This window comes from Canis aureus, chromosome 9 (genome assembly GCF_053574225.1).
Source record: "Canis aureus isolate CA01 chromosome 9, VMU_Caureus_v.1.0, whole genome shotgun sequence".
In the NCBI taxonomy this organism is placed as follows: domain Eukaryota; kingdom Metazoa; phylum Chordata; class Mammalia; order Carnivora; family Canidae; genus Canis; species Canis aureus.
The window spans coordinates 64,945,086-64,967,116 of NC_135619.1; the positions used below are offsets into that span (position 1 = coordinate 64,945,086).

A 22,031-nucleotide genomic window follows, 5' to 3' on the forward strand; every position below is an offset into this window, starting at 1 on the left:
TTTTATTTATTTATTCACGAGAAACACAGAGACATAGGCAGAGATACAGGCAGAGGGAAAAGCAGGCTCCCTCCAGGGAGCCTGATGTGGGACTTGATCCCAGGACCCTGGGATCATGACCTGAATCAAAGGGAGACACTCAATCACTGAGCCACCCAGGTGCCCCATGTCATGGTATATCTATGAAAATACAATGTATTGGTGTAAAGGAATAAACTGCTGCTGCATGCAATAAGGATGAACTTCAGGAACATGTCAAGCAATGAAAGCAAACACATATAAGGATATATTCAGTGTAATTCCATTAAAAATGTTTAAATATGCAACATTAGACATTATTATTTGGGAGGGCGAACATATATGGTCTAGAAACACAAGGGAATGCTCCACCTAGAATTCAGGATATGGGTAACATCCTATGATGTTAGAGAGGTAAGGAGATAGGATAGACAGGGGCACACAGGAAATTCATAGGCAATGTTAATCTTTTTCTTAAACTAAGAAGTCAGCATCTGTATTAGTTGTATTATTATTTTAAATATATGTAATAAAGATCCTTTGGCTTTTACTCAATATTTAATAACAATTTTATTTATTTTTTATTTTTTTAAGATTTTAAAAAAAGGCAAAGGGAGAAGCAGGCTCCCTATGGGGAACCTGACGTAGGACTCAATTCCAGGATCTCAGGATCACGGTACCAGCAGAAGGCAGACGCTCAACCACCAAGCCACTCAGGTGCCCCAATAACAATTTTAAAGGATTCTAAAATACCATATTTGAGAACACTGGAGAAGAACTAGTCATAGGGATAATACGAATTCCTACCAACTAGTGAGTGGTTACCATTACAAATGTCTACATGCACTAGCTCAGACAGCTGAATGTCCTGGAGGGGCAGCTGGCCTCTCAAGTATTACTGATCCTTACTGTCACCGGGAAATGATAAAAGTTGGTGTTTAAGAGGGACCAAAAGGATCTTGGCATCAGGCTAAGAGGCTTGCTCAATGAAGTCTCTGTTCAACAGTTTAACTGTCCAACGGTTAAACAGGCCTCAGTCCAACTGTGGCCGTGGCTTCCACCTCCAATGTGGCAGGTGCCGAGGAAACATCAAGCACGCCCTCAGTCTGTGTATGGCGGATGGGACACAAGACACACGAGGCACTCCCGGGCTTCCGAGAGTCCGTGGTTGTGCAGGAGGCAAGCTTGTCACAAACAAACAGATACTACTACTTGGCATTCAGGGACAGGTGCCCGCATCATGTTGTTTGGGTTGTTGAAATGTTTTACCCGGGCTTGGAACAAAACCACGAGAACCAACTACATCTGGCCCCAACTTTTAATAAAGTATTCTTAGGGAAGAAGTTTCCCATCACATAGGAAGAAATACAAATATTTAAAAAGCAAACAAGTCATCGGCTGCTCTCAGACCTGTTGCCATATGCTTTGCTTTTTTGAGCTTACAGCTTAACATTAAAATAACAGGCTCACATTCCTCAAATATCTCTACTGCTGTTCCTTACTGATTCTACTTGAAAAGACTGTCAGCTGCTGTCACTTGGAAGTATTACCATATTAGCCACCACTGTTTACTGCTCCCTGCGTGGCGTGGCTATTAGTTTAATAAGCCTCCTCTCAGATGACACCGCAGGCTGTCTACACAGGAGACACATGCGGGAGTCTAACATGTACTGAAGGTGTTAGGGGTGGGAGGCAGGGAACGCTGCTTTATAAATGTCGATGAGGGAAACGGAATTCAGTTGCATCAGGTTGTCCTTTAGTGGGGGGTAAAGGACCGAGGCCCCTTTAGAGTGCTCTAACCATGTTAAGATCCCCTGGGCTAACCAGCCTTGGATAACACCCAGAAATACACTCGGTGTGCAAAAGAGCAAGTTGGAGGCCTGCGAGAAGCGAAACGCTGCAGCAAAGCTCTTTAATTCACTCGGCACAAATAACCGAACCTACAAAAGAAATCTCTAGTCAGAGGTTTTCGGGATTATAATGAGATTTTTTTCTCGATGGGGAGAAGAGAAGTGCCTTTTTCACTTGAAGACAAAGAAATGTTTGTCATGGAAATGTGTGAACCAGTTTTCCAAGGAGAACTGCTGAAACGCGCTGATTAAAAACAGTGAGGTGATGAGGCAGAGAAATAAAGCCAAAGCTGATCCACTTACAATTTGCCGCAGCGCTGATTTGCCCCAGTGAGGAGAGCTGCCCCAGCCTACATTCCTGTCCTCCCGGGCTCCCCCCCAGTTGCCCCCGCCCCACCACTGACCCTGCCAGCTCAAGCGGAGTGTTTACTGTTTCTGGCCACTGTGTACTGGTTACCAGGCGACCCCACTGAGGATAAAATGGGAACCAAGGCACCCACACGACAATGTCCTTCTCCACAAAGCCTACCCAACATGCTTGGATTGAGGGATTTAGAGGAATGCTGGGGAGATATGCAGACAATCGTGCCCATGGCAGTTTCTACTGGCAGTTCTTAGGTTAGGCACAGATGTGAACTGATTTATTTAAGGAATTCTACTTCCCAGAGGACAAACCATGGCACCATGAGGTCAGGAACCTCGGATGGAAGCTGCCTGCAACAGGGTGGCCACCTGGACCTAGCGGAAAAGCCTCTGGTCAACGAGGACAAACAAGCCAGGAAGCATGTTCCGGAGGCTTCAGTCACTGGAGCTTGTTCAGTCTAACCTTTGCCATCTCCCTGTATATCCACATGAGCACTTACTCAATATTCATTTTCAAATTGACTTTATGACAACTCGTTTCCACAATCAGTAGTCTCCCCCTGACCAATAACTTCCAGAACTCACGCTTTGATCCTCAGGTGTATTTTTTCCTAAAGTGCATTTGAAAATGTAAAACTACTATGATAAAAATGTTCACCCACCGTCCATGTAGAATCAGCTAGTTCACCAATGGTCCACACTGGGAAAGACCCAATAAAGACCCCATAAGTTATCTTTAAACTTAACAAGGGCAACCTAACAGGCTACATCTGTTTCCAAAGATCGTGGAAAAACAAGAACAAGGGAACTTTGGACTATGTATCCTCAGGATATCCACAAAGGACTGAACTTAGATAGAATGAAGGAGGGAGGGGAAGAGTAAACAAAAGGCCAGGAGCACTTACATAAAATTCTCTGGATATTCACTCAGGGCCATGTCAATGATATTCAGAGCATCGTGGTAATGCTTTTGTGCAGACAGTAAGAGGGCAAGGAGGTGCAGGGAGTTGGCATCATCACCTTGAAGTTGAAGAGCTTGGCGGACGTACCCCAGAGCCTCTGGGATCTGGTTTAAAACAAAATCAAAAAGAATTTTAACAGGTGCGCAAACATGCTCAGGTGCAGGCGCGCACGCACACACACGAGGAGCTACCATCTCAACGTCTGATTCTCTGTAAATATCGAAAGTCCTTTCACCCTGTGCCACATTTAGATTTTAATCTTCATGACAGCCCCGGGATATCAACCACAAACACGCAGACAGATGTCCTCTTCAAGCGGCAGTGTGACCTGTGGAGTGATGCAAGAGGCTCTGCTTCTCTGTAAAACTGCCAATACCCACTCCTTTGTGTTTCGCTAAAACACAATTTCCCCTTTCCCACAAAAGTGATGTACTCTTGATTATACCCAAGATAATTTCCCTCTTGGTGGAAGCACATACAAGTTGCCAGAGGTTGTTAGTGGAATTAAAGTGACTTAGCTGAACTTGTCTCATTTTTTTAAAGTGTATTACCAAACTAAAGTACCTAACAGGTTACTACAAAGCCTTAAACAGAGCTTTCCAGACGACCTGACACCTGTGAGCCTTTCCAGGTTCCTTTGTCCTGGACATCTCCATTAGACATCAAGGAAATATGCAAACAAACAAACAAACACCCCACACCTTTCCAAACTACAACCCAAAATAACTCCATCCAAGAAACAAATTGCAATGCCACATACAAAGCAGATGTATCCAAATTCAAAGAGGACCAGATACAACCTTAACCTTTAAAATGCAAGGGTTGTTCAAGACTTTCTTCAAAAATCATCCAAGCACTGGGGTTGATAAAATGCATACATAATGGATATTTGAACACCCGAGATTCCATGCAGGTTTAACAGTAACCAGGGAGAATTAGAACCTGACACTGGATCTCGAAATAGAGTCTCGAGGACTGAACCATTCTTACACAACCGCCCCGGGGACTCCTTCCTGTCCTCTCCCCACCCAACTCCCGTCCTCATATGGGACCTCTCTTCTCAGCACCCCTGCCTCTTTCCAGTTCTCAGTAACCTCACTCTCTTAGGAAGAAGCCAGAGCCTCCCAAACCTCTTTGTTTTCCTCTATGAGATCCTATTTTTGATGGATTTAAGTTATGAATGCTGGCTGCAGGGGCTCTCTGCCACTGACCCCTAGCATCAGGGCTGTCACAGCCAGGGGAGGGCTCATCCAGCCTGGCCCCCCATTTACAGGGAGGAAGCCCAGGAGTCCAGGCATGTGACAAGGTTTGAGCATTGCCATCTAGCTATTGAGTGACCAAGACAAGAGAGGCTCTAGATCTTTTGATTCCTCTCCTGTCTCCTCCTCCTGCTCAGATGACATGGGCTCTAAAGGTAAGAGGGCTATGGCCCTGGGCCCCTGGCCAGCACGGACACACTTCCACAGAGGTCCGGTGTCCTTACGCTATGGGCCTGCAGCAGTGGCAGCTGCACCCGAGGCCCCACCCATGTGTCCTCTCCTCAGGGTGACGCCCACGGTGTGAAGAGCACCCAGCCTGCTGTGACAAGGAGGCTCGAAAGGCAGGTACACTCATGGTGTCCATCTGCAGGGGTGACCAGAGCCATCAGGGACAAACAGATACAGGGTGGGATAAGACGTCCTTAAGGGAGAGCTGACTTGAAGGGATTCAAAGCTTCGCTGAATGAGCATTACCGGCTGCCTAACACATGCCAGGCCGTGTTCCAGCTGCCGGGACCAAGAGATGAGGGTGATGGAGGAGGGCCCCTGCCTTTCTGGAAGTCTAGGGAAGAAGACAGATCCTGAACAGGAGAGCTGAGCAGGGGGAAGGGGAAGGGTAGGCCACCGCAGGATGGAGGCTTCACGCAGAAGGTGCAAGAAGCTCCCAGTGGCGGGGGAACCAGCGCACAGCTGTTGAAGTAGCAGCTCCTGTGGGTCTAGCTGAGAGCCCCACCAGCCAGGCGACAGGGCCTGTGCAGAGGGGGCGTCTTGGTTTCCTCGGTCCCCAGGTCACCACTGGAAGCCACTCGGCCATGCCATTCCCAGGCCTGCAGGGAGTCAGAGGCACGCCTGTGGCCCGGGCCTGCCCGGAGATGGCGTGTCCGGGGACCTGCCCTCCGCTTCACCCTCCAGTCAGCACTCAGGAATGTGCTGGGGTGACCACCAGTGTCTTGCACCTGCTGGGCGGGCAGGCCTGTAGCCAGAGCCTCAGAGCAGCTGGGAGGGGATGGGAGGGTCTGAGAATGGCAAAGGCAGTTTTTGGAAGCTGCCATGAGGAAGACGAAGGCCAGCAGAGCTGCGTCTCCAGCAAGGAGAATGCTGCAGAGTCCTGTATGTGGGGGAGGGAGCCCCCGTGAGTGCCTGTCTCCCACACCTCCTGCCCACACCTGCAGGACCTACCACCCACTACCGGTACCTTCCGACAACCAGTGGCTAATGCCCCGTGGTGCAGCTCGGCACTAGGTCTGCCACCAAGGGCCACAGGCCCTTGGGCTGTGACTCCTGGGTTCAGGGCACGTGCCGTGTGCTACATCCCACAATGCCCTCAGCATCTTCCAGGTCTGTGGACTTCATCTCCCAAAGCAGAGCCTGGGACACCTGTGTCTTCGCAGCAGGTGCTCAAACTGACCAAAACCACCAGTGGCTGTGCTGTGAGGAGTCCGCTCCCTCCCAGAAGAGGCCCCGGCTCCAGGTCCATCTCAGGAGAATGAAAGAAGACCAGCTACTGCCTCTCACGGAGGCGATGGAGGAGCCGCGTCAAGATGGGACACCCACCAAGTTTAGGAAACACGAGAGATACTGACCTGTCTGGAGATGGCAAGCTGCAGAGCCAGGTAGAAAGCTGCTTGGTGATCTGTAGGTGACAGGCTGTGGGCCCTGAAAGAGTACAGATGTGGCCATTAGTATGCAGGACAGGCCATTCTCCCCTTCCTAGCCAACAGTCATTCACATTTGCAGTTTGACGTCAAGGCTACATATTTAACTATGTGATGTTTCATTTAAACTCTTTTGTCCACAAACAAATGTCACGCATTCCCCCCTCATGACATGGACTGGTATGACACAGAAGCACATGTCTGTGCTTTGTCTAGCACCTGAAATGGCAGCCCTTGATGCCTGGCTTCGAGGCGGAGCCTGGAGGTGAGGAACCCACAGCCCCTGGGATCGGGCGCCCACCTCTGGCAGACGCCTCCCTTGGGCTGAGCGGGAGAGGCCCACGTGTCATGCTGGGACACGGTGAGGTTACGAGTGTACTTGGCAGGGCGATAGCTGCTTTGGTTAAGTTTTGGCTTGGCCTTAACGCTACTTCATCCAAATTTCTGGATTTCAGAGAAACCATATGAAAATCAAAGACCTGGCTTTGCTTGTAAAATGAGGTTTTGGTTTTTGATGAACCATGGGAAGAAAAGAAGGATTCTCGTTCAGTCTTTTGAAGCTTCTACTAAGTTCCATGCAATTTACTAATGTAGTCTGTGTAGCTGTGGCACGTAGGACTCTGCAGCCAGATGCTAGGCTTGGTTTTACTAACTGGCCTTGGACAGTGGATGGGAGGAGGCCGCCCTGGCCTCCTACTTGATGGCAAACATAGTCATTCTTGCATTTATGTGGAAATCACTTGCATTTCACCAAGCCTAACTCAAAATGTGACTACATAGGGAACACAATTCTGCATTTAAGATTCTGGGAGGAAGAGAAAAACTTTAACTTACTTTAAAGGCACCATGGGAGAGACACTTGGGGGGCTCAAGGCGTGATCCTGGAGCCTGCTTCTCCCTCTGCCTGTGTCTCTGCCTCTCTCTGGGTCTCTCATGAATAAATAAATAAAATCTTAAAAAAAAAAAAAAGGTACCATGGGGCAGAATAATTACAAATGGGGAGGGGGGCAGATGGTAAACAACCCTTTGTGCTCTTCTGTCAACACTCTGTGATTAAAGGAGGATCTTTTACCAGCAGAAAACAAATTTGAGATAAAAAAGGAAGCCAAACCATTATGGATTCAACTGCATCAAACATGCCAAGGGTGGCTTTCTGTGGTAATAAGGCCTTTTGCTGAAACTGTCTGCTGTGGAGAAAAAGGCTCAAAAGCCTTCCAGGTATTTGGCATCCAGAAAATACTAAGTCTAACAATTAGGGCATTGTTTAGGCAAATGTGGTAGGTCCAGTATGGGACTGGGGAAGAACGTGGTGGTGGGGGTGGGGTGAGGTCAGTCCTTTTATTAATCTCAACAGCAAAGCACCTCAACTCCCATTCCTGGGGAGGCTTCATTAGTGACCTTGCCTCAGGACACAACCTTAGTTTAAGAGGCGGAAACCAGTTACCTGTGTTGCCCTTTGAAATGTCTTATTTCTATTGAAGGCCTACTCAGTGGACTCCAGTTTTTATTATTTTACAGGTATTGGTTTTCCATGAATTTGTACATCAAAGAATTTTTTTCCTTCAGTGTTCATAAAAAAGTGAGATCAGAATGTCATCATGGTTTCTCTCTTTCCCAATTACTCAGGGGAAATGAATACAAAATTAATTATGAAGAGACTTTGAATTATTTAGCATTCTTTATCTTATCTTCTTTCACAATTGATAAAGTCATGTTTCTACAACCCTCAAAAAAAAAAAATTCCTCAGGGCTTTAATTTTCTCAGCCCCATTTAGATTTGCCACAAATGAAGTTAAATCAAATCATGGCTGCCTCTGCCCAACACCAACCAAGGGAGATGCTGGCAATGTCCTGTTGAGTTCAGGGAATGGGTGGAGGTAGTCCTGACCAAAGGCCCCACCCTGGCCTCATCAAATAATGATTAACTGCTAGCCACAGCACTGTGAAAGGAAATCTGAACGGAAAGTGATAGAAATCTCAGCATTTCTGGGGTGTATCAGGACAAACACTGAAGAACTGCCAACCTGACCAATAATGGATATCCAACTGTCAGGTTTCTAAGGAGACACAACCTAAACATACACATTTGAAAAATTTTACTTCAATAATTCCACTAATGAATTAAACTGACCACTTTAGCCTATGAGAGAAACAAAGAGATAAAGATAATGCCCAAGAAAGCCAGAGAAAATGCAGTGAGGAGATCATGTTGTAGACTCCAGAAAACCTGCTTCAGTCATGCAGAAGAGCTTTAGCAGCTGGGCTTCCCATGGCACAGCCATGCCCACAGAAAACCTGCTCAGCAGAAATCAGCAAGCAATGCAGGCGAGATGAAGGACGTTAGTGATCTTAAAAATTGCAAGCCTGCTAGACTCTGCTTACGGATTTTTTTTTTTAACGTAGGTTCCTCACTTGGTATGGAGCCCCATGCAGAACTTGAACTCATGACCCTGAGATCAAGACTTCAGCTGGGATCAAGAGTCGGATGCTTAACTGAGTCACCCAGGTGCCCCTCTGTACATGGATTTGAAGCAGCCTCATAACTCCAATCTCCTACAGTGAGCACCTGGTGAGGCTGTTAAGAGAAACCCAGAGACCTAAAAATGTCAACACAGGGATGCTCACAAAGCACTTCCCTTGTCAAAGCACCTCCATCTCCATTAAGTCAATTTCTCTCCCATGAGGAAAGAAAGGATTATCAGACTGCTGTCTCCCTGATGTTGCCCATCTAACCACCCACCTACTCATCCATTCATCCATCTACCCAAGTCATTCATCCATCCATCTGTCCCTCTATCCAGCTGTGCATCTGTCCACTCATCCATCATCCATCTACCTACCCTAGTCACCCACCCATCCACTCATCCATCCATCCATCCATCCATCCATCCATCCATCCATCCAACCACTCATCCATCCACCCAACCACCTATCTGTCCATCTACCATTCATCCATCCATCCACCTTAGTCATCCATCCATCCACCTTAGTCATCCATCCATCCACCCTAGTCATCCATCCATCCACTCATCCATCCATCCACCCTAGTCACCCATTCACCCACCCATCCATCTAATCATCCACATTATGCAATACTTCCTGTGAAGCCAGGACCTGTTCTAGCCACTTGGGAAGGCTAGAAGTGAAAAAATTATACAAGTGTCTTTCCTTCAGGAGCTCTCCCAGCCCCACAGAGGGGGAGACCCAAAGTGACCATTACCGTGCAGTGGGAGCAGGCCCTGAGAGAGGTGTGTTAGGCTGTTATTGGAAAGCACGGATGGGCCACTCAGGCCACCCAGCTAAAACTCAGAATGCACTGAGATCACTCCAGTGCTCTCCTAGACTCTGGTTCCAACATCCTCTAGAGTTGACCCAAGAATACAGAGAAGACTGACTAACTTGAACTTGGCCCATAAGACATATACCTTGTAACAATAATAACTACAGTTTATAAAGCATCTACTATTAAGAATCCTAAGAATCCAGCAAATCCAGTTTATAAAGCATCTACTATTAAGAATCCTAAGAATATCCAGCAAAAGAGTTCAAACCAGAAGTGAAATCTGCAGGCCTGGTCTCCCTACCATTTCATCCTGCTGCCTTGTTTGGCCAGTTCTTGAGGTCTCTTTAGTCCTGATTACAGTGGACATGGGATCAGTGTGTTATTAAGAGAAAAAAAACCTGATGAAAGTTATTACTCAGGAACCTCCCTTTAGTTACACCCATAAGATGACCAACTTGTCCCAGTTTTCCCAGGATTTTCCTGGTTTTAATATGGAAAGTCTCACATTCTGGAGAACTGCCCAGTTCCTGACAAACTGGGATGGTTGGCCACTCCATGTACACAAAACATACCACATTAACTTCAAATCAAGCTAGGAGGGGGAGAAAAAAGGAGCGAGACTGTACACCCTGTGCCACTTTGTGTGACAAACATGAATGATATCATGTCACCCCTTCCTTTGGAGGAGCCCAGATTTTTGCACATGGTTAGGTCAAGTTGCTGAAGCATGCTCTCAACTCTTTTCAGGCTTGCTTTCTCTGGAGGATGTGAGAGCCCACAGAGGTAGCCACTCAGATGAGTTGTGCATCTTCAGGAAGCTCTGTAGACGACACTGTTTTTCCTCATGACACTTCTGTACCAGGCAAAGGAGCTGCTGGTTCAGCTGCTTGAGCTGAGTGTAGGAGTCAGCAAACAGCTGAGGGTCTCAGCATTAAAATGCAGTCATGCACCTGAGATGTCTTCAAAAATCACCTTTGTGAATCCACTAGAGAGCAAATCTTTCTGCATTCCGACTCTGGTCATAATTAAGAGGCAATTTTCACATGTTCTAACTATAAACCCATCCCTTTCTTTTTTTAAAGTAGGCTCCATGCCCAACTTGGGGCTCTGAGATCAAGAGGTGCATGCTCCAGACCAAGCCAGCCAGGAGCCCCAACCTCATCCCTTTGGAGTTAACGCAGTTTTCTCTTTAAACGAAAAATTGGGGATCCCTGGGTGGTGCAGCGGTTTGGCGCCTGCCTTTGGCCCAGGGCGTGATCCTGGAGACCCGGGATCGAATCCCACATCAGGCTCCCAGTGCATGGAGCCTGCTTCTCCCTCTGCCTGTGTCTCTGCCTCTCTCTCTCTCTCTGTGACTATCATAAATAAATTAAAAAAAAGTTAAAAAAAAAAAAATTTAAACGAAAAATTGTCAAATAATAGTAGACTTCATAGTAGAATTGTGGGGAGAAGATTTACAATACACAGCAAATAAGTACTTCTCAGCCAAGTGGTTTTTAAATACCCATTTACATTTAAGAAGTAATGTAAATCATTTTTATCTATTTCAAATCATTCCCTTATAGATTTTTCTTTTTAAAGTCTACGATGCACTAGAATAGTTTCAGGTAATGAATGCACTTGAAACAAAATAACTTGACTCCTACGAAAAATATTACTTATTTCACACAAACCTAATTTAGGTTAGCTTTCCCCGATACGTAGGTTAGCAGGGTTTTATGACTCTTTATTCTCAAATGAACTAGTATTTCTAAAAATCTCTTTGAATTGAAACCTAAGTAAAAAAGGAACAAAAAGGAATTTCAGGCCAATGGAATGGCTGTTATATAACATGAAGTTACAAATTCTGGCAGCTCAAGACAGACCACCACCACGGCTGTTTTTAGAGAGCTGGTAAGATGTGCTGATTTAAGGAAAGTGAAGCAGATGTGATGACCGTTTTCATAGGCATCCATGTGTGGGTTTTATAAACCAGGGCTGGAGGACGTAAAACTCCAAATCATTTGAAATGGAAATGCTTTCCACACTCCATGCTGAAGAACGTTAACAAAAGCTTAGCACAGGGATAGGAGGTCTGTTTGCAGATGTCAACTGGTACTTTGTGCCATTAACCAGTCCGGGGCTGGCAAAGCGAAGAAGTTGTCAGCAAGCCTGCTAGGCAACCAAAAGAAACCAGACAAGAGTCCCTCAGTAACTGAAGCCAAGGGATCATGATTTCATGAAAACACAGGGACACGTGTACTGTGACACATCTGCAGGCAACCCCAGTTTTAAGGAAAGAAATCGAACGAGGGTTATTAGGTATTGAGAGGGCCTCACGAATTTTTCAGGTAAATTACTAAGTTTTGAATACGATTCCAAGAGGTCAATGCAATTCAGATATATTTAAGGTGGCAGGATCAATACCCATTCAAGATTTGACATCATGGGGCTATCCTTTCAGGCAGTGGTTCATTTGGGTGATTTATTATACCTGCAGGAAGAAACAAATTAGGGCAGCGTGGCAGAGGATACAAGGAAGGCTGAGCGGGGGTCAAGAGACCTCAGCTCTCTCCTGACTGCAACAGCTCTGTGACTCTGGCAACTATCTTCCCTCCTGCCCATCTTAGTCCCTTCCTTGCAGTTACGTACTGCTTGTTCTGTCTGCATTGTTAGCACAACGACAATCAGGTTTAAGGAGGGACAGGAAAGAGCATTCAAGCACTATCTAATTGTAAGGTACGCTCCTAATTTCATGAAAATCGTAATGAGGGAGACAATCACAGGTTTATGGAGCACAGCAGAGGTGCGGGGTCCTGAGACTTGCTGGCCTGTCTTGGCATAGCATTTCAGAAACTATCCTAAAAATCTGGCTTTTTTCATTTCTTCATATAAAAATCTGGAGTGTGACATGTAAAATAAAAAAATAAAAAAATAAAGAATGATCCCTCTCCTAGATGCTGACAATTGCCTTTAATAAAAGGAATCATCTCCCTAGACATGCAGTATTACATCCATCTTCTTAGAGCTGAAATCATTTCATTAGGAATGAATAACATGTCCCCAAATGGAAAAACAGAGTAAGGGTGCAGGTTTACGTGGCAACAAGTGAGGCAGCAAGTTTTGATACTGTATGTTCAGTGCTTTGAGATGAAAGACTCCCAGGGGGAAAACACTGTTTACATAATCTTTATAAATATCTCTTCTTTTTATACTTATCATACTTTGGTGTCATTATGCACAGCCGAGTGAAAAGATGAACTCCCACTCACCTCTGAAATGCAAGAAGCGCCTTTCTCTGTAGGACCTCCTGCATCCCTCGCAAAGAAGCTAAGAAAAGGGTTCAATTAGTCAGTGGCATGGAAGATCAGGAGAGTTTCTGACAAATACAAAGCTCATCATAAAAACTATACATTCAACTGGATGAAAAGCAACACATTTCTGGCGCCTGTGTGCTATAGGCCTATCTAGGCGCCAGCAAATGAAGCCTAAACCAACCCCAGACACTTGCACTCAGTGAGCACAACTGTGAAGCCATCACTGCCAAGGGGACAGTAGGCGCTGGCTGGTCACCTTGATGCCCTAGGCATAGGGGTTTGTTGTCAAAGGCCAGGTGGGAACTCTAGAGGGGAGAACATCTGCTTTCTCAAGCGCAGGCATGTGCTCCTGGGTAAGGACTGCTTCTACCAGGTGGCATACAAGGGGTTCAAGCCCCCGTGGGGCTTCAGATCAGATGGCCTTCAGAGTGCCTTCTGGTGTGGAGAAGCTATGATCCTGGCCAAGGGAACTAGCTTGATGCCATAGAAGGCCCATGTAAGTCACACTGGACAAAATCTTGATGTAAACACAAGGGATACAACAGGCAGACCCAACACTGATACTAGACGATCAGCTGAGAAGTGTGAGGCCATCTTGCCATGAGCCCACATTTCCCCTGGATCGAGCATGTGAGAAATGGCTCCCTCTGGGTCTGTTGGGGGAACTGTAGAGGCACTTTTTACTGGGAGCAAGAGCAAAAGTCTCAGAGGAACCACTTACAGTTGGAATCGAGGAGGAACCCAGGAGGCCCTAACACTGCCCCACCTGCCACCACACTGAGAATGGCGGAAGTCTGTCCCAGAGGGCCAGATGCAGCCACGGCCACCGCTAACCTACACCAACAGCGATTAAACAAGAGAGAACCTCAGGTGGCCCAACTGAGCTGTGAATGCAAGATGAAGATCAATACGGTCGGGCAACTGTCCCAAAGTTACAAAGCTAATTAGTTTAGGGTCCAGGCTAAGACTCTATATGGATAAATATATGGCCTTAAACTTATCCTGCACTGAAAGTCTACTATAGTTAAAACAACGCACTGGGTGTTGCCAGGATAGCATGTGCACATGAAAAATTAGCCAAAAAGCCATTATTGAAAATCAGCTGATATGCGAAACTTCTCTAAGGTTCTCTGATATTTTAGGGCAGAGGAAAGGCAGCTTTGGGGTAATTTGTAAAAGAAACAATAGCAAAACTGAAAAGAAAGAAAAGGGAAGTGGATACTAAAAAATCAGGAGAGTGTTTTCTCTTGGGGGGGCGCTGTGATGGGGAGGGGGTGCATGTAAAGTTCCCCAGGTGGCTGGCAAGGGTGGTGACTGAAAGGTATCTGCTGTATCCTAATTCATTAATGACACATTTGTTTTTGAAAAAAAGTTTTTGCATTCATATCATATTGAACTACAACATGCAAAAGAAATACTAAGAGTTCAGGAAAATAATTTATCAATTTATACTTCCTGCAAACACATAACTGAAAACTTCATTAATTATACAAAACATAATTAAGATTTTTTTTTTTTTAAAAGCCAGAATCGCCACATTGTGTCTACATCCAAAAATGCATGTCACTGTGTGGGTGTTTGGAAAGCTGCTGCACTGCATGTATACATATCTGTGAACTAAAATGTACTAAAAGAGAGGGAGCATTCTGAGGAATTGAGGGAAGCTTCCTGGAGGAGGCTGGTCCTAACCTCTCCCACATTCCTGTGCCTCAGAGCCTGCATCTACTCCCACAGGGGCAGCCCAGCCAAGTGCTGGGGCGGGTGCAGGTGTGGGCTGGGTTAGGGGATTGTCTCTCAAGGCCCTGCTCACCTTGACCTCACAGTGGATGCCCTTTACCTGTTAGCCGGCATCACCAGCACAGTGCACCTGGTGCACAGCACCTGTGTCCCACCCATTCTGGACACACAGGGTGGCAGTGGTGGCAGGTCCCCATGTGATGGCACGCCCTGAAGACCCAGCTTACTCGTTTGGGCCTCCTGCCACAGTCCTCCGAGGGGACTGTGAGGACCCTGTAGGACAGACTCAGGCAGCCCAGCCCTGAGGCTCCCAGTTCCCATAGAGTGGGACCTCTCTCACCGTCGGTGGCCTGCAGGCTGTACGTGAGCCCCAGAGCTAGGTAGCCTTTGGCCTTGAACTCTGACGTTTTCTCTCCTGCATCAACGACGGTTTTGGCAAACTTCTCGGCCTCTTCCAGCTGAAAAACCAGACAAGTTAAAAACAACAACAACCTGCAGAGTTTCTGACATGAGTTCCCATAAGCATCTGCTGCCAAAAACAGATTTCTGATGAGTCACTGTGAAAATCACTCCCAAATCTTCCAGTTCCACTGTGGTGATTCTGTTTTCTGTATTTGAGCCTCTCTGACAGTCCTCAGGCTCCCACCTTGCCTTGCTCCTTCAAAGGTTTCCTTACTGCTTTTTACCTTCTTTTCCAGAGTCATTTTCATTCTTGGTAGGGTTCTAGCCTTTTCATCTCTATTTTTCAGTAATTGGTTTTGTAGTTAGGCTTTGGGTATTCAGAAGTGAATTACACACACACACACACACACATATATATATGAATATATATGAATATATAATAAATGATTAATTTTATTATAAAACAACAATATAATGCACTAATTATAATTATATACATAATATACATATGTGTTACATATATACACATATACATGTATATGTATATAATAAACTCCTTGACACTCTTTGTGTCTGGGTCCTTCCTTTTTAAATGATGACAAAAAGAATACATTTAGGCTTGGATTCTCTTTCCTACAAGCTGTTAGAATATTCAGAACTCCCATCTATTTATTTTACAACGCACAGCCCATGGACCTCACATCAGCAGGTTCCAATGAGAAAATGCACACCTGTAAACTACACCCACAATAAGACCTTTTGCATAAGTCACTAGAAGCCAAATGATAAGATTTGTTCCTTCAAATATGGCAAATGTTGATGTCATTGAAGCCAGATGAGAGTACCTGGGAGTTCATCATACTCTACTTTTGTGGTGTTTAGAAATTTTAATAATAAAAATGTTAAAAATATATACAGGAAAGATTTGTTATGTTCATCTTAAAAAAAATTAAAAAGAGTCCGGTTTATTTTTGGCCTTAGAGAGATCTATGTGATAGCCATGAACAATGCCAGAGCTGGAAGGGGCGCGACATAGCCAACGGCTGGAAACTGGCATATTCAGAACTGAAGGGTCTGGCCCGCTCCTTGCCCACTGCTCGAGGCTGCCCGCATTGTTCCCTGGCTCAAGGCACCAAAGTGTTGAATCCTGCATGGACCACACGACACCTTCGCAGCTGAGTTTCAGGTGAGAGCCTGCTCTTTGAAAAAGTCTTCTTCCTTCCACATTTCCCTTGGTAAAATTTAGCAGAAGTAGAACACTTTCTCACAGGGCTTACTTTTATCCTGCTGGGTGAAAATAAATGGAAAAAAACAGGCAGCAAGGGCCCTAATGGTAAAAATCCTTAGCAAGGCACCATGGTCTTTTGAGCAAATTCTTCTTATAATTAATCTTGATATTGAAGTTGAAGAAAAGAAATTAAAACTGGATCGTATGTAGTCATTATCCATACCACCACCTCAGTGGTTAGTCTGGGTCTTTCTATATTCCACTCAAATGGTATAGTTTTGAGGTACTAGGCTGGTTACAAAGCAGACTATTATTCCCAAATTCAAATTTGAGCAAGAATACCTGAAGAGGAAAGCCTCTGTGAAGGAAGACAGATGAGCATGGTTGGTTTCCACATGAGCTCAAGTAGAGGAAGACTGCTTCATAGAAAACTCAGCTCTGCTAGGAGCGAGTCAAGTGGTGACATACACCTGTACAGTCTCACATCCCTTGCGTACAGTAAGACTTATGTGAATACGAATTCCGATTCTATTTTATCGATTCTACTTTGGAAGCACATTCCCGTGACAAAGAACACCGGGAGTATCCAGGGAACATGATTCCTTGGGGTCCTAGAATGGGTGGGAGGCCTCGGGGCCAGAGCTCTGAAGAGCCTTGTTTTTGTGCAGCTGATGAATTGCTACTATGTTCTCTCAGTGCCTGGATGTGGAAAGCACTGGCAGTCCTGCCTGTGAGCACAGGGCCCCAGCCCTACTCACCCAGTGAAGGGAGCCCATGCACAGCTTGGCGGCGAGGAGTGGGATGGTGGCATCGTCGGGCTTCAGACGGATACACTCTTTCAGTACCTTCACGGCACGAGCAGACTTGGCAAAAGGAGATTATTTCTGTGAAACTCAAAGTTTTTGAAGGAAACCAAATACTAGGGCCTTCCCTGAGGGGTTCTGGTTAGGATATCCTCTTAATGAGGTTTTTCAATCTTGAGCCCAACCCAAGGATGGTGACAACCAGAGCTTGGGACACTTGAGTGACAGGGGAATAAACTGTGGTTAGAACAAGCAGAGCTGCTTCCCTGGAATCACCCTCATTTTCTTCCTTACTTGTGTAAACATTTGTAAAAATAAGAAAAAAAAGAGACAGTGAAGGCTAATTATGAAAAATAAACTATATAATAGAGCACACTATACTAAATTTTCATCTCTACTTGGTCCAAATAATCTCATGTCTCAGATCTGATAAATCACTAAATGGCTTGAATTAACAAGAAGAACAATGGCTCCTGCCTTTATTACATATGTACGGCATGAAGGGTGCTATACCATGCATCTCGTGGGTATTGCCTAATTAATCCATACAGTTCTGTGAGGGAGGTGCTGTTATGCCGCCACTTGGCTGAGGAGGAAATGGAGGTACTAACTAACCTGGCCTGGGTCAAGTTGTGAGGACAGCTCTGGGCCTCAACTACAGCAGTCGGACCCCACGGCCCACCGTTTCAACCAGTACCACACACTACTTGATGTGATACACTCTAAAGACAACTGATGATGCCCCCCCCTCCAGGAATACATTTATGCTTGCAAGTGAGCCAAGGGTCTGTGTGAAGAAGCAGGCTTGGTTTAAGCCCTGTCCTCACATGACAAAGTTACAAGGGCCAGAAAGAGACAAGTATTTCAGAATTTCTCTTCTCAACGGTATGTCCATGCTGGCTCCCATATCATTACATTTGATGGTTCTTTTATAAATGACCACAGGACAGGTTCATATAGTTGGTTTAGATTTCTACAAGGAATGATATCACCCCTTGGAATCTCAAGACAGGAAGCGCTGACCGAGAGGGTGCATCACCAGGGGCGACTCACTTTTCCCGCTGCCATGAGAGACAGAGCAAACTGGTACCAGAGCTGGAACTCCTCAAAGGCAAACTTCATGGCTCTTTCCAAGCACTGGTTAGAGGGAAGAACAAAGGCAGACATGTGAGCACTGCCAGGGCCACAAGTGGACAAGTGTGAGTTTGTGTCTACACATATCAAGTCCTACAAAATCCACCTCTCTCTTTTTTTAAAGATTTTATTTATTTATTCATGAGAGATAGAGTGAGAGGCAGAGGCCCAGGCAGAAGGAGAACATGGGGAGCCTGATGCAGGACTTGGGCCCAGGACCCTGGGATCACAACCTGAGCCGAAGGCAGACACAACCACTGAGCCACCCAGGCATCCCCAAATCTACTTCTCTTGAATGCTTAAAACATAATCCTCCCCCAAGCCCCTCCTGAGGGACCTGCCAGAAGCCAGGACCATCCACAGTTGACTAAAACACAATCCTTGACCTCAAGTAGTTTTTCATCCAATACAAAAGAAAGAGGCAGGTATACAAGCAACTGCAACTCAAGGACCTGACTGCCAAGTGCCCCAAGAGTGGGAGAGTAATCGCAGAATTCAGAAATGGCACCCTAGAAAAATACTACTTAGGTTGGGCCTTGATTAACGAGAAAGAAAAAAAAATGCAGCTATTATTTGGAAGAGGGGGGTGAACAGAGACGTGGAGGTTAACAGGGTGTGCTCTGACTCTACGATGGCAAGTGACCCAATATAAACCTAACTTAGGGCACATGGGCAGGAATGGGTGGAATCAGGCTGGGCCCACGTTGCTGAGAGTCTGACATGTCAGCTGGGAGTCTGACATGTTCCATCTCCCTCCTCCATCCCAGCTTTGGTTCTCCTTCCTCTGTATCCCTCAAGTTCATAACTGTATGTTAAGTCACTGTCTTCACTCTTCTTGCCCCAGCCCAGCCATATCTCACTATGGGAGACAATCAAGGGCAGAAATCCTGACTCCTCTGTCCCCTCAGTGCCTGCTCGGATACTCTACAAATACACTTTACTCTCTGTCAGTGAGGGGCCTCTGGTTTCTGCCCAGAGTCATAATGATCACATCAGAGGTGAGGAAGATCATTTGGGGGTGGGGAGGGAGGAGAGTTGTGCAACCAGAATGGGGACAGACCAGGAATAAGGTACAGAGAATGGTCCAGGGATGTCAGAACCAAGGGACAGAACCAAGAAATGTGTCTGAGTTAGAAGCAGCAAAGACAGGACACCCAAGGAAGAGGGTCGGATAGATGGTGAGGTGTAGGGACTAAAGAAGGCCTTCAAAGTCTTTGGCCCATATACTTAGGAGCAAACCCATGGCAGAGAAGACCCTTGTGTATGCACATGTGTGGATGTATGTTTTTATGAGAGAGAAAGAGAAAATTTCTAGAATAAAAGGAGAATGGAGAAGAAAAGTTTATTAATGAGCTTATGGTAAGCAATGTGGTGAGCTTGAAGTGTTATGTGGTGACTTACTGGAGATAATTAGAGATAGTCTGAGGCCTCAAGAGAATATCTAACAAAAGACATACATTTGAGCTGAAAGAAATTAAAGGCATAAATAAGTGGAAACACATCCCATGTTCATGGGCTGGCAAACAATATTGTTAAAATGTCAGTACTACTCAAAGCGATCTATGGATTCAACACAATCAATCCTTATTAAAATCCCAACAGCAATTTTTTTTTTTATAGAAATAGAAAAACCCATCCTAAAATTCATGGAACAAAAGGGACTCCAAATAGCCAAAACAATCTTCAAAAGAACAGAGTTGGAGGACTCACATTTCCTCATTCCAAAGCTTACCTCAAAGCTACAACAATCAAAACAGCACAGTACGGGCATAAAGACAGACCCCAAAGAATTAAAGGCAGGGACCCACACAGGTATCTCTACATCGAGGTTCATGGTAGCGTTATTCACAAGAGCTAAAAACACAGGAGGGACCCAGGTGTCCATCAACGGATGAACAGGCAGACAAAACATGATGTAAGCATACAATGAATATTATCTTGTCTTAAATTCATTTTTAAAAAAGATTCATTTTTTTTTTAGAGTTTGAGAGGAAGAGAACACACTTGAGCTGGGGGGAGGGGAGAGAAGCAGATTGAGATCACGACCTGAGCCGAAATCAAGAGTTGGACCCCTGACCAGCTGAGCCACATAGGTGTCTCTATCTGGCCTTAAAATGGAAAAGGAGGGAAATTCTGACACGTGCTACAACATGGATGGACCTTGAGCATGTTATGCTCAGTGAAATAAGCCAGTCAAAAATATATGATTCTACTTGTATGAAGTACTGCAGTCAAAATCACAGAGGCAGAGAGCAGGATGGGAGGCTCCGGGGTGAGGGCAGTTAGGGTTCCCTGGGGAACAAGTTCCAGTTTTACAAGAGGCAAAGCCTTTTGGGGCTGGGACAGTGCTGATGGCTGCATGACACTGTGATTATATTTAACGCCAACCGAACTGCACACTTTAAAATGGTCAAGGTGGTTAGATACATATTTTACCATAATAAAAATACCTGGGGAAAAGCACATTTGTGAAAGCAGCTGACACTGTCAGAAGAGGTTGGAGAACATCAGAGGAGTGCTCCCAGGGAGGGCGGCTGGGGCAGGACCTGGGAAGCATCTCTACCTCGGAGCCAGGAAAGGAGACACAGATAGGGTCTCAGGCAGGCTCCAGAAGGCAGAGGAGAGCCCCCTCCTGACTGTCCCACCCAGTCACTATTCTCTCTGCAAAGATGGGATGAAGTGGGTATGGGAGCAGAGACACACAACAGGGCTGGGAGTTTTTAAAAAGGCCACACAAGCTTTAAACAACAACTGCAGGGTGCAGAATGCTGACGTCAGGGTCACCTGGGAGGCTGGGGTGTCGGGCACTAGCGTCTGTGGTACCGGCTGCCAGCTGTCCCTAGTGATGCTCCGTGGCCAGCCGGGAGCGGAGGGGGTGATGATGGGAGTCTCGGGATTAATGGATGTACACGTGGGGGAGTGGGGTGGCGGGGAGGCGGCTGGGGACCCACAGAGTGGGTGACAGACTGCAGGAAATGACAGAGGTGGTGTGAGGAGGTGGGAGAGAATTTCGGGGTGGTATTTACAGAGAAGGTTCCCCCAGATAGTATGCTAGCTGGTTTACTGTGAAAACCTGCCCTCACAGAAGATTAGAAAGTGAAGCAGTTAGCAGTTAATAAGTACAACCTGTATGCCTCGTGATACGATGGGATGGGCACCTGCAGATCCCAAGCAAGATCCCAAGTAAGATTAACACTTGGCCCCTCACTCGGATCGGCAGCTACCTCCTTAGCCAAAATCTAGGGGGTGGACATGTGACTTCATCCAGGACAATGTGATGCCAGCAGAAGCTGCTGGGTGAGGCTGAGGGCAGGGAGGTCTCTAAGAGGAGGATTTCTCAGCTGGTGCACACCGTGCCCTCCCCTGGGACCCACACTCCGGGCTGGAGGTGGGGCTGCCAGGCACGGTGGAGCTCAAGGATGAGGACCACTCTCTAGAATGGCTGAGCAGAAAGTGAGAAAGCGCTGGGTTCCTGAGGCCATGATGTGTGGCGGCTGTGACTGCAACCTTCCACCAGACTTGCTGTCCTGGGAGGATAAATTCTCTATTTGGTTAAGTCACTCTGGGCTGGTTTTCTTAATAACATCTGGCTACACTGCTCACTTACACAGACACTAAATGGCAGAGCTGGGATCCAAACCTGACCTCAAAGCCCGCTTAATGGCTCTGCTCTACCGATAAGAACAAGAAGCCTTTAAGAAGCCCTCATAGTGCATTTAAGAGGCATCCTGCGAATAAAAAACGAAAGCCTCTCCCTTGAAAAGATCAAGTAGGCAAGACGGGCAGAGGGGAGACCTGATCCGGGTGTGGGCTGGCAAGAAGTAGGGGGGGATGGATGCTTTGGAGAGAGCACCAATGAGGAAGAGCCAACAGTGCTTGGAAACTGAGTTGGGGGATGAGGGATGGTGGGGAAGGAGGAACCAGGTATGATGATCACATTGCTGGAGTGAGGCAAAGGAGCCAGTTTGTGCAGAAGGACGGAGATGACGATCAAAAACGAGGTTTGTCTTAACAGCTCTACGTAACCAGCTCATTGCAATA

The 22,031-nt window shown here is 46.2% G+C and overlaps 1 protein-coding gene across 7 annotated transcripts in view; it reads right to left on the reverse strand.

The window, feature by feature from the left end:
* The window catches only part of TTC7B (tetratricopeptide repeat domain 7B), a 250,364-nt gene that overhangs the window by 85,001 nt on the left and 143,332 nt on the right, over positions 1-22,031 (reverse strand). For 6 of the 7 annotated variants that reach the window (XM_077910344.1, XM_077910342.1, XM_077910345.1 and 3 more), the window contains 6 exons: positions 17,910-17,993; positions 16,812-16,916; positions 14,764-14,881; positions 12,642-12,699; positions 6,036-6,108; positions 3,137-3,297 (listed from right to left, as the gene is read on the reverse strand). In XM_077910344.1, coding sequence (XP_077766470.1) covers positions 3,137-3,297; positions 6,036-6,108; positions 12,642-12,699; positions 14,764-14,881; positions 16,812-16,916; positions 17,910-17,993 — 599 coding nt within the window. The remainder of the gene's footprint in view (positions 1-3,136; positions 3,298-6,035; positions 6,109-12,641; positions 12,700-14,763; positions 14,882-16,811; positions 16,917-17,909; positions 17,994-22,031) is intronic. The other variant, XM_077910343.1, reaches the window with a different exon arrangement.